General features: G+C 46.6%; 1 protein-coding gene across 4 annotated transcripts in view; it reads right to left on the bottom strand.

Annotated features, from left to right (window-relative positions):
• Window positions 1-13,240, bottom strand: part of Pkp2 (plakophilin 2) — an 82,110-nt gene that overhangs the window by 54,330 nt on the left and 14,540 nt on the right. For all 4 annotated transcript variants that reach the window (XM_087200040.1, XM_004855013.4, XM_087200038.1 and 1 more), the window contains exons 2-4: window positions 12,697-12,809; window positions 11,648-12,345; window positions 2,439-2,574 (exon numbers count right to left, since the gene is read on the bottom strand). In XM_087200040.1, coding sequence (XP_087056166.1) covers window positions 2,439-2,574; window positions 11,648-12,345; window positions 12,697-12,705 — 843 coding nt within the window. In that variant the 5' untranslated portion in view covers window positions 12,706-12,809. The remainder of the gene's footprint in view (window positions 1-2,438; window positions 2,575-11,647; window positions 12,346-12,696; window positions 12,810-13,240) is intronic.

Consider the following 13,240-nt stretch of genomic DNA (forward strand, 5'->3'; position numbering starts at 1 on the left):
ACAACGACAGAACAACTATAAAATCTAACTTCTAATAAAATCTCTAGAAGAAAATGAGAATATTTTCTAATCTTTACAGTAGGGAAAGATTTCCTAAATATATCATGAAAAGCATGATCTGATGTATAAAGAAAACATTTGATAAACTGAACTCTATTAAAATGAAAAACTATTAAGAGACTGAACAACGAAGTATAACTGAGAGAAAGGAGTTCCAAATAATAGATTTGCAAAACAATCTGAATACAGAATATATAAAGAACTTTCAGCTGGGCATGGTGGCACATGCCCATAGTCCCAGAATTTGGGAGGATGAGGCAGAAGAATTGCTACAAGTTCAAGACTAGCCTGGGCTACACAGTGAGTGCAAGGCCAGCCCTGAACTACACAGTGAGACCCTGCTTCACAAAACTACAAAAAAAAGAACTTTCAAAATTCAGGAAGAACTGGGGATGTATCTCAGTGGTAGAGTGCTTGCCTCACTTGCATGAGACCCTAGGTTTGATTCCTAGCACTGAAAGAGAAATTCAATAAGGAAACAAATAAGTAAGTGGGCAAAAGAATCAAACACACCTTCCACCAGAGAAGATATGCAGATGGCAAATGAGCACTTAAAAAATATTCGACTTCATTAATGACTGGTAAAATGTATGTTAAAACCACAAAGAAACAATTACTACAAATGAGCAGGCTAAATTAACGCTAAAATGACAAGTGTTAAGATGCAGAGGGACTGGAGCTCTGGTACATTGGTGAGAGTGCAAAATAGCACAGCTACTTTGTAAAACAGTTTGTCAGCCACACACCAACCATGTCACCTGAGCATTCCACGCCTCAGGATTGTCTCGAGAGAAATGGAAGCATTTGTCTGTGTGGAAACTTCGACACAAATGTTCCTGGCAGCTTTATTAAAGCCCAAACTTCTGAAACACATCACATGGAGACAAGCTGAGTAAAATAATCCAGACAAAAAAAGCATATACACAACAAAATTCCACTAACCTAAAATTCTAGAAAATGCACTCTAATCCATAATTATGGAAAGCAGGCTATCTCTGAAGGATGGATGCTGCTGGCACCGAGTGGGATGTACAGATCACATGGGGCACAGCAACAGGTGCTGGGGCAGTGCCCTGGGCCTTGTATACGCTGAGCAAGTGCCCTGCCACAGGGCTCCATCCCCAGCTCGAAAGGACCCCTCTAGAGAAATGGATATGCTCATTATCTTGACTGTGATTAAGGGTTCATAAGGTCAAAACGCACCTCAAAACTTTATCAAACTGTAGCTCCTGAAGCTGTTTAAAATGAACCAATACACCAGGTATATTTAGGGCTGGGGTTAGAGCTCAGCGAGATAGCACTTGCCTAGCATGTGAAGCCCTGGGTTTCATTACAAGAACCACAAAAAATAAAACAAAAGTACATTTAGACAACAGAAATCAATATAGCAGTTTTAAAGAATGATAAAGGGCTTATACATGGAAGATTTCTAAGTTACAGTGGACCCTCGAGTTATGACTGGCCTGATGAACAACTCGGGTTACAACCAGAATTTCAGTTTTAACTTACAAAGTCTTGAGTCTCGACCCGAATGGATGCTGGCTGCTTGTGGTTCCAGATGGTCTCAAATACAGATTTAACCCTTAAAAGAGTTCTGGAAGGAACATTACAACATCCATTCCCGTGTGGTGTACAGGAGAGAGACTTGGAAGGCTGTGTAGAAGAGCCTGAGCCTTCAATTGACCAACCTGAGTTACAACCAGCCCTTGTGAATGAACTGGGTTCATAAGCCAAGGGTCCACTGTAGAGTGCTAACTGAAAACATAGTATGCTGCTATTTGTGATTTTAATTTGAATTGAAAAGTTTACTTGGCCAGTGCTTAGATTCCAACAGTTGATTCCGCATGCACAAGATGTCTCCAGAAAGGCGCCCACAAATTGACTGGGGAGAAGGCGAGGGGCTGAGGCTGAAGTCCGGAGTGGGGGAGACTCACTCTTTACTGAACATCTCCCTAACACGCCACTTTCAAAACAAATATGCCACGATTCACCGGTCCCAACGCTGGGCTCTGTCCTATAGGAACACTTACGGAACCGTCAAAAGATAGACGGATGAAACTGCCTTGAATGATTATCGTAGTATGTTCATAAAACAGTGGAACGAAAACAGTTACAAGCTATCGCTTCTATTTCTATATTTTTAAAATATAGAAAATAAGAGCTTAAATCTCTCTCTCTGAGAGGGGAGGCTCTGAGTCGTCAGGCCAAGAGGGAGGCTCCTGCAGCAACCGACTTTCTACATTTCCAAGGATTTTACGTAATGAGTATTTCCTCTTAAATTAAATCACTGAAACCAAACCCTAGCGAAGAGTTATAAAGACTTAAATGAGCGGCCGGTGCTGGCGCAGGGACGCCCGCACAGCGCAGCCGGTACGCACCCTCCTGCGGGCCTCCGCCTTCTGGAAGCTCTCGTGCTGGATGAAGGTGGCCGCGGCCGCCACCCGGGCCGGCGGCGTGTGGTCGGCGTCCAACATGCTCACGGCTCGCTCTAGGGTCATCTCCATGTCTGAGGCCCTAGATAGACAGGCACAGGTCAGCCAGGCTCCACCCTGCGCCCTCCGCCTGCCCCCGGCCCTCGGGATGCCCCTGTCGGTACTGGGCAGCACCTAGCACAGTCCAGCACTGGCTGCTGCTCGGTCGAAGGCAGAGGCTCCTGCTCTAAGTAGGCTGGCTCTGAAGACTCCCAGAGGGCAATCACAATGCAGCAAAGAGAAAAATGGAGCTCTTGTAATCAAACGTGTAGCTCGATAATTATACTTTAAAAAATGACTTTAAGAAATTCAAAATTATTCTTACCCCGGCAATGTCACACCTATACTAGAAACATCCATTCTCAAAAAGCATTAGGTTGTTTCTCAAGATTGCTCAGAATCTTTTAATATACACATTCCAAAATAGTGAAAGCCAGAAAAAGAGTTCTGTTTTGTTAAATCACGCTGAGCCAGGTGTGGTGGCACACACCTGTAATCTCGGCACTCTGGAAGATTGAGGCAGGCTTGAAACTGGCCTGGGCAACGTAACAACTTGGGGAGACCCTATCTCAAAATGAAAATAAAATTAAAAAGAAAGGCTGGGATTACAGCTCAGTGCAAAGGCCCTGGATTCAATCTTCAGCAATTAAAAAAAAAAGGCTGATGAGACAGAATGAATTAGGAAGGTAACAATTAAATGCAATACAATTGTAAATACTCTTTTTATTAAACAATGTAACAATTGTTACCACTTTCTTTGCCATCATGGTCACACTCGGTTTATGCCAATCCTGGTGGTGACATAGGACAGTAGGGCACGGCAGAGCTGGGTGGGGAAGTGGGCAGGATTTGTTCATTAAAGATCCCACTATGTGTGTGCAGAACAACCCCCAAAGCCCTGTGAGTGGACTTCTTGCAAGAACTTGAGCAGGTTTTCAATATGATGCCTAGACCTGAGGTCAGCCTGAGGCTGAGATCCCAGCACCGCCCCTCAGGACCTATACTTATAAGTTCTCACAGATTTCCCCGAGATCTGGACAGACACAGATGCCAAGAAGAGCTTGCTACTGGGGCTTTCCTCATGATAGCATGCCCTGTGTCCTCCAGGGTGTACTTTTTTCTTGCTTTTTTTTCTTTTACTTGGTCCAAGCTTGCTCTGCAGAGCCAGTTTCTCCCTCACTCTTCTTACTTTTTCAAATAAACTTTGCCACTGCTTTTTGCTCATTTCATTCAATTCTTTGTTCAAGAGAAGAACCTGTAATCTAACTCCAGAAGGAAAGGTGAGCAACCCAGAACTGGGTAACTATTTGTTGAGCCACTTTCAGGAGCTACCCAGTAACAGTGGCCGTCTTTGCCCTTCACTAACCTAGGTGATGGTCGCGTCTGATGGCATCTGACGCAGGGGGCTTATTCACAGAGGGCAGGTGGCACTGCCAGGTGTTGAATGATGCCCAAATGCCTTACAGAACTGTTTTCTTCTTCCCCTTTATTTGTGACTAGAGGTGACTGGGTCAGGCAGTCTCTTCTCTCTATGGACGTGACCAAGTCAGGCCTTCTGTAAGCCCTGCTCGGACACCCTAACCAGGATGGTGACACCTTAGAGTCATGCCTAAGGAAATGTCCTCAAGGAGACTGAGGACCCTTCGCTGGCATCAGAAAGGGGGACATCTGACCATTCCAGGTAACAGGGACACCAAAGACATCAGTACCTACTAGCAAGAACAGGGAGCAAACTCTCCCATGAGCACACACACACACACACACACATGCAACACGAGCAGCGCTGGGAGTGAGGTGTGAGTAGGGTGTGGGGCCAGTGAGGGGCAAGAAGTGATCTCAAGGTCAGCCTGAACTACACAGTGAGACCTTCTCCCACCCCCAATGGGGGGGGGGAGCAGAGCATTCCTGGGGTCTACTGTACACTGAGAATTACGTCATGTCTTTTTTGAAGATGTTGTGCTTTGACAGTCAATTTTGGTAAATTGGTAATTGGTAAAAACTACACAGGGAAGCTGAGCATGGTGGTACACACCTGTCATCCCAGCACTCAGGAGGCTGAGGCAGGAGGACTGTCATGAGTTCAAGGCCAGCCTGGGCTACATAGTGAGTTCAAGGCCAGCCCGAACTGCATAGTGAGACCTTGTCTCAAAAAACCAAAAAATAAAAACCAAATAAAGACAAAAAAACTACACAGCGTATTTATTCAAGCTAGAATTTGAGTTGCTTTTACATAATATGAACCCACTTTTTAAAAGAGATGGAAATCCTTTATGCTCATAGACTCCAATATCTTTGCAGAGATACCAAACATCTTAAATTCTCATACCCAATGCCAGTCCTAAATCTTGGCTCTCCATTCCTTAGGCGCTTTAACTGATGAGACGTCATTCATGGTGTAAGAATGGCATCCTATTTAATGCAGGCTTTTAAACAAAAGATTCAGCCATTAATCCCTCTCCTAAAGCCAGAAGTGATTCAGAAAAGTTTCAACTTGCCATCTTCAGCACCCACAAATACTTAAATTGCAAGAATCCTTTATTTTACTGAACATGACTCACAAATGAGCCCTGCATTCACTCCCAGTTGACTGCACGCTACTTCACTTTGGCACTGCAAACAGTTCCTAAACTAAATTAAACTCCTTCACGCCAGTTTCCACAGAACCCAGGGTGTCTGTGCTCTGTATTAGTCCTGTGTATAAAGTCCAGCTCCACAAGGCGGCCCTCACACTGCCCCCGTCTGCCTGTTTCTCACATCCTCTGCCCTCTTACTCCCACAACCCCGTACTCCAGCCACGCTGGACTTTCCATCTATGCCCTCTTCTGAGCTACCGTCTGTGACTGTTCTAGGGAATGTGCTCCTCTACCCAATTCTCATCCACATTTCAAAACTCAATTTGAAGGCCATCCTGCTGTAAAGGCTTCTCCATGCCTCTGAAGCCAGGCGCAGCTACTCCTCCCCACCTCCATCCTCCTAGAGCTATCCTACCCGCATCTGTTTCTCTCTCTTCCTCCATTTTTCCCCTTCTTTTCTTACTTTATTCCTACTCACTTATAAACACTTCTTGTGGCCTGCAGAAGTGTAGCTTGGAGGATCGGGCTGGGGTAACAGGTGGGGGATCAGGAACAATAGTTCCATGGCCCATGGGCCATGTTCCCTGGACAAGGGGACTCTGATGAGCCCGAGAAGCGGTCTTTCCAACAACATTGGTTAATATGTTAAGATCACAGCTGTGTAAAGGCCATAGCCTTTTCTCAGTGGTAGAGTGCTTGCTTAGCAAGCATAATGGCCTGGGTTTGATCTGCAGCATGCATGTGCGTGCACACACACACAAACACACACACACCCTGTAAGATGATGTCAGTGTAAATGAAAACACAAGAGGAAGCATGTGAGAGAGCACTGGCTGGAATATGAACCATCACTGGGTGGGTGGTAATCTGTGTGTCTGTGCAGCCCCACAGCACTCAGAATCCAGGCCACAATTCAGCCCCACCCCAGGCAGGCTAGCTCCCCAGATATCAGGACATGGCTGGCCGCACCTCTGCAGGCCGAACCTCTGCAAGCCGAGCTCACACCCGATCCTGAACAGACAGCTCCACAGAGCTGCTTGGAGAGAGGCTCTGAAGCAGACTTGTGTTTCTAGAAACAAGGCAACAGATCCAAGGGGACTGCAAGTTGTAGCCGAGGCGAGAAAGCCTTGAACTGGCCCATTAAAACGGAAGTGGAAGAAAGAAAGATGCACCAACCAGAAGCAACCGACAGTGAAGAGGGTGTGGAGGCATTAACAGCCCCCCAGCTCACTGACATCCCTGCCCTGTCCCGACAGCAAGGACGGCACATAACAGTGACCCCTGAGTCATGCTCTACCAGCAGTCTTTGCAGGTTACTGATTAGGAACAGGAGATGGTGAGCTACAACTCCAGCTTTTCCACAATGGACAAATTATGGAATCATAAGCAGGAGCAGACGGCTGAAAGTTTTCAGGATGGGCCGCCTCCAACATGCTGCTTGGTGCATTGATTATCCAGAACCAAAGGCACTTGAAAAACAGCAGATAAGAACAGAGTCTCTGCTCGGCCCTTTTCTATCTAAAGGCAAGTTATAAAACTTGTAATCAAACGGTGCCCTCGCTGCGCCAGGCAGAGAACACCTACCAGCAGAGACCTGCAGTTAGGCTGACATCAACCTGCCCAAAGAAACCTATTAAAACAATACCTTGCTTGGTTTCCCCATGCATTTCCTGCTCACCACATCATCACTTTCTGCACCTTACCCAAGGCCCCTTTGTCTCTGCACATCTGCAGAATTTATCATCCTTCCCCACACTTGGGAGGCTGAGGCAGGATGACTGAGAGTTGAGACCAGCCTGGGCCATTCAGTGAGATCCCATTTCAAAATAAAAAGTGCCTTGGAATATAGCTCCAGTGCCACCACCACCAAAAAAAAAGGTCTGTAAGCTTTTGGCCTCCGGACCTTTGTCCTTTTCCCTTGGAGACTCTCTTGTACATGTTTTTAAAAAATCTACAATTTCCTTCTGTTAAAAAAAAAAAGGGGGGGGAGGAAAGGCAGTATGACCATGTTCTGCTCTGCCCTGCTCCAGGTCACAAACTTGTGTGGTGATCTTGCTGAAACCCAGTCTCTCCTCTGTCTCCCTCAGCCAGACCCAGAGAGCTGTGGTCTCCCAGTCCCTACAGACACTGAGAGTAGCCCACGCAGCCTAGCAGTCACAACCTGCCCTATTTCCCTTTTCTCAGAGCCTCTCCTCAACCTTCATATATGTCACTCAATTTTTATCTCTGTGGTGCTTATGGGAGTGCTGGGTGGTGCACTGGGAGAAGCTGCTCTCCATTGGCTGAGTCACCAGGCCCCAACAGGTACATTTCTGACTGTGCCCCTGCCCCCAGTAGTGGGGATTGAACCCAGGGCCTTCAAACTGAGCTCGTCTCCAGCCTTTTAAAAAAAAATTTGGAGACAGGTTCTTACTAGGTTGCTAAGTTCCTCTGGCTAGAGTGGAACTTACAATCCTCCTGCTTCAGCCTCCCAGATTATAGGTGTGTGCCACCAGGCTGGGCGCAATGATGGTCTCTCTTTTACTCATAGTTTTGAACTCTCTGCCTGGCCGATCTGCTTTTGGGACGATCCATGGTGTGATACTTTATGTCTTCCCGCAGGTTCACCGTCTATCTAGCGACTGCACAGAATGTTCTCCCTATAAGAAAGAACACCTCCTAGGGAACACGAGGGAATTGTGCTAGGCATAAGTCCACAACACAGGAGGCAGCTAGTTTGACATGTGTGACGTATAGGGCAGAGGAGTGCAGTGTGGCCTCGAGGTAGGCATTCTGTGAGCAGCCTGGGGATGTGCATGAGCCAGGTGCTCTCCAAAGGAAACGGACAGACGGACAGCACACGTGCTGCCTCAGGCAAGTGTCATGTATTTTCCTCCCTATAGTAATTCCTTTGTCTCTTGCTCCTTTATAGAAAACAAAAATTTCCCTTCAGAAATCACAGGACCAAGAGATGAAGGAAGCAGAAAAAAGGGAAGGGGAAGCAAAGGGAATAAAAGATGAATTCAGATGTGTTATGTACATGTACCAACCCCCACAAAGAATGTGACCATTGTGTACTGCAAATATGGACTAGTGAAAAAAAAAGAATGAAAAACAGAAATAAAAAGGAATAACCCAGGGCCCAGGATGTAGCTCAGTGGTTCCGCTGCCTGCCTCCCCCAAGCGCAAGGACCCAAGTTTGATCCCCGGAACCAAAAAAAAAGAACAACTTAAATTGTCCCTTCAGAAATCATAAAAAAGCATTAATTTCTATGATTTCTAGTCTCTGGAACTTGGGGAATCTCAGGAAGATTGTTTACTGTTTAAAATGTCTTGACCCCAAATGTTCCTTCTTCTCTTTTCAATATGGTTAAATATTCTAATAAAATTTACTTTTCCCATTAAAACAATAACCTGAAATAGTACGGTTATTACTACTAGAACATGAGAACAAAAAAACCCAGATGGTAATAAGTAAAGAATTTATATTTCATCTTTCCCTCCTTTAATTCCTTCATTTTTTCAGCATACATTTACACAGAACCTATCATGAACCTGCCTCTGTTTTATGGTGCTGAGAATATAAAGATAAATACAATATTGGCAAGTAGCTCAAGGTCTAGGATAAAAGATAAGTAAATGAGTAACGACAATAAATACTCAGATAGAGAAGTCCACACAGTGCAGCTATGGTCAGGAAAATGGTGGTGCTTGAGCTAAACACAGAATTATGCAGAGCCACACAGGGGCAGAGGACACCTGGAAGGAGCTGGAGTTGGAGAAGGACAGCCATGAGGGAAAGGGAAGTGAGGGGTGAGCACTACAGCGGGGAGAGGGAGGAATGTTTGTGTCTTGCATTAGGGAAGTGCAGGAGGTTGCAAGGGGTCTGAGGGGTTGGGTCAGGTGTGTTTGGGGGTCATTGTGGTGCGAAGTGCAGCAGAGCAGAGAACAGAGCCTAGAGGGGGAAGTGGAGATGGAGTCAGAGGTGACAGAGCTCAGAAGCCATGCTAGCCAGCAGGAACACTTAGCTGAATCTCTGCAAGGTTACAAACTGGGGAAATGAACAATTCAACCTTGGAAGCACATTCTGACAGCCCTGGAGAACAGCGCTGAGCAAGGCCAGGGCAGAGACCTATGCCACAACAGAGGAGAGAAGGTAGGAACTGAGGGCAGTAAGGAGGGAAAATAGGGATCAGTGACTGGAGGGTGAAGGAAGGGTGACTCCCACCCAAGCTTGTAATGAGCAGACAGAGGAGGAGAGGGGCAGGAACAGCTGATGGATTTAATTTAGGATATGCTAGGTTGGGGTGTCCAAGACATTGCTGAATACACAGACAGTCCAGAGTTGAGGGGGAAGTCAAGGCTGAAGACCAAACTGTAGGAATCAAGAGGAAACCTGTGAGGTACCAGGGGGCTCCCTGAAGAACACTGAGCCTCACAGGGTGACTGAAACAGCCTTCTCTGGCCTGAAGAGAAGGGGCGCCCTGGGAAGACTGAAAAACGACAGAGGAAGTCAGTGGAAAACCAGGGGAGGATGTGTCCAGAACACAATGGGGTAGAGAGGCTGCTGTGAAGGCTGGATGTGCCCATGCTGAGGTTGTGCCTAGGAGTCTTGGCTGCACCTGTGAAGATAGTTGTTGGGAGCAATGCTACATAATTTTAGGGAACAATCATTTGCTTAGGCCTAGTTCTCCTGCCTACAGGCCAGCTATGGCATATTGAGACATAAATCATTTTTGGCCTCCGGTCACAACTGAGACCTCAATGATCTGGTGATACAGTGATGCTCCAGGACAAGATTACACCAGCGGAAGACATCCTGGGAGAAACAAATTCTTCACCTACTCAGTTTCTCATTGTTCTTGGATTTCCGCAGCCCCGAGTCATGTTACACTTTGTTTATCCCGATGTACTGAATTCTTGGCAAGTCATTTGTTACATTTGTTTCTTGCGATGTACTGAATACAAGCTAGGCACTGATCAGGCCCAAAACTCAGCTTCTTCTCAGTCTCATTTTTCTACCTTTCCTGTGTAATAAGTTAATTTGCCGTGTGCTGCTGTGGCTTGCAGGAGACTAGGACTCACTGCAGAGGTTCTAGTAACGTCCCCTTTCCCTGTTCCCTACAGATAGTGTCCCTGTGAAGTGGGGACTGAAGCCACATGGCAGAGCATTCAAGAGACTGCGATGTGGTAGGGGTTTAAGAAGCTGAGGGAGCTGGAGAAGGGAAAGGATGTCAGTTGTTGGAGGATGTGAGATGAGAGTTGTTACTGTTGAAATTATTTCACTAAAACTATGCCTCAACTATAGCAGGCATTCAATAAATTTTGAATTATCTTCTTAAGCCTTTATTAGCTTTTCTTCCAAAATAATTATTTGATATGGTTTTCTTCTTTGTAAATATGCTCATATTGACAAAGATCTGATTTCATCTCTATGGCAAATGTTAGGTGGGGATGGTGGCACATACCTGTAATCCCAGCACTCTGGGAGGCTGAGGCAGGAGAATCCTAAATTCAAGCCCAGTGTGGGCAACTTAGTGAGACCCTGTCTCTAAAAATAAAAAAAGCAGGAGCCAGTGTAGCTTGGTTTGAACGCCCTGGGTTCACTATTACCTGCTTCAAGATTAGATGAGCCCCAGCTCCCTTTTGGAAAGCAGTTTATCACCAGAACCTACCTTGTCAATGAGTGTACTAAGTTTTCACTTGAAGGACTGATGAAAGGTAACAATTACCCTTAAGCTACGTTAATACCACACAACAATCATATGTTTGATGTTTTGCCCTAATTGTCTAGGTCATTATTTTAGCAGTTACTTATTTAATCATCAGTCCATTTCTAGACCTTTCTCTTAGTAACTTTTTCCAGTCATCAGATTTGCACTTGAGCATCAAACTTGAATAAGGACTAAGTCCTCAAAATTAAATTGGCCAAGCATATAGGAAATAGGAAAGGCAAAGGATGACTTGCAGAATTCCATTATTTTGATTGTTTAATTTTGCTAAGAAATACTCTCCACGTCACTAATGCTGGAATCAAGAGCAGAGGTATCAAGTGTCAAGGGAAGGAAAGAGACATGTGGAAACAGCTGCCTTTCCTCAGCTCTCCCAGTCTCCACCACAGTGACGGCGAACTGCGCAGGACTTTGATACCAGCAGCCTGCTGTGGCACACATGCCACAGGTTCGCCACCACTGCTCTGTGGTGATCATTATCCAAGCAATGCACATACCACTGCCATTTCTTGGGCTACTCTGGCATTTGCTCTTGTCCCAAGCAGATTTTCACAGAGCTGAGGGCCGAGATCCGTTCACCCAGCACCTAATCTGGGACAGAGAGGCTCCAGTCACATTTCCCCACGGGGCTGCCACGTGCACAGGTAGCTTGGCCCTGTCCCTGAGGCAAATGGGCTGATCTGCCAGTTAGGCAGCTGCCTGTGAACTCGGTGTTTTAATCACCATCTCTGGAGCCCCTTCTCTGCAGCCTCAGAGGTGCGGCTCAGGCTGTCGGGCTGTGGGGACAGAGTGGCTGGCACTGCCTGGGCAGCACATTTGAGAGGAGACTCACCCAAGCTGCGGATCGGCGATGGTGCTCCTCTCCAGAAGCAGATTTCCACTGCCTGCCGCCACAACCTGGCCCACGGTCATGTGTGTCCTCCGGCCACCCGAGTCCACAGTGACGCTAGGCCCGGCTTCCCTAAGCGGGCGGGTGCTGTGGAAGGAGCTCTGGTGCCACGAGGACCTGGCGGCCCTGCTCTGAGTGACAGGCTGGAGGGGCACCAGCGGCCTGACCTGCCCGGCAGCAGGGCCTGTGCTCAGGTAGTTCTCCTTCTCTAGCAGGTTGCCCATGCTGTGACTGGTCCCTGGCCTAGGGTAGGCGAACACCGCAGGGGTGACGGGGACATTGTCAAAGACGGTGTCGCTGACAGACCCGTACTGGTGTTGTCTGTGGTAGGTGTCATAGTGGCGCTGCCTGCTCACGGCCCCGGCCTGGTTGAAGCCCAGGATCTCGGAGCGGGCGTATCTCGGGGGCACAAGGAGTGTGGAGCGCCGGCTGTCCTGGTGGCGCAGGGGGTGGCCCAGCTGGCTCCGCTGGCTGTAGTGATGCTCACTGTGTGCATAGTGGACCCGCTCGGGGCTGCTATCCGGGGAGATCTCCAGTCTCCGAAGCGGCTGCCTCCAGGGCCTGTCCTCCACCAACTTCTGGGAACTGTACTGCAGTGTCCCTCGGCCCCAGCGGCTGCCCTGTGTGGCAGTGGCACCAGCCTGCAGGAGAAAATAAAATTCAAATGAGGCCTAGACCTGCTTTCGCCTTTGTTGAAGACAAAAGGCACAAGATGTCTGTTCCTCTGAATCAGATGGAGAAGCTGCCCCTTCTGGTAAAGTCTTTTTTTACATGAGGCTTGGTTGACCTGAATCATTTATTTGCACTAGGGTTTCATACTGTTTAAAGTGCCCAGTTTTCCTTTGTGTCCACACAAAACCAATTTTCTCAAAATTCATTCAGGAAATGATGATACTCAGGAAAGGTAAATATTTTTTAAAAAGAAAGAAAAGAAATTTGAAAATGTTTTGCTGGCAATCTGCTATTGAGGGTTCTGCTCTTTGCTGTCCTACCTTCAGCATGTCGTAGGTCTTAGTGGCAGGGGAACAACCTCCAACAAAGTCATTTTCAACCAAGTGTAGGTTGTAGACATACTCTGGAACACTGCTGGTTCGGTGGAGATTTCCTGCAGTCAAGCAAATATTAAAATAATTCAGAATGTAAGTGAGCCAACCAATACTTAACCATCGTGTAACAACTGTGTATTAAACTTTTAAATTGAAGTCATGAGGGCCAATAATAAGTATTAAATCTATATTAGTGCTTTTAATGCTGGTTTAATACTACTTTCAGAAGTAGCAAATGATTAAAGGTTATGCAAACATTCTCTGAGTTTTTCAAAATAAAAGTCAAATTTAATAAAAGAAAGAAAAGAGGGATTGAGGATGTTGCTCGAAGTGCCTGGCGTGAGCACCAACTGGGATTGACGCCTGGCACTGGAAAAAACAAAAAACAAAACAAAAACTACCCCAAAAAACCAAAGTTGGAGAGAGAAGGATTCACAGAAGTTCAAAACTGGCCGCCACAATGCTGAAAAAGTTGAGCATCATTCATTAG

Source organism: Heterocephalus glaber, unplaced genomic scaffold, assembly GCF_053883595.1.
Source record: "Heterocephalus glaber isolate CG9 unplaced genomic scaffold, H.glaber_assembly_v1.0 deba00001733, whole genome shotgun sequence".
Lineage (NCBI taxonomy): Eukaryota > Metazoa > Chordata > Mammalia > Rodentia > Bathyergidae > Heterocephalus > Heterocephalus glaber.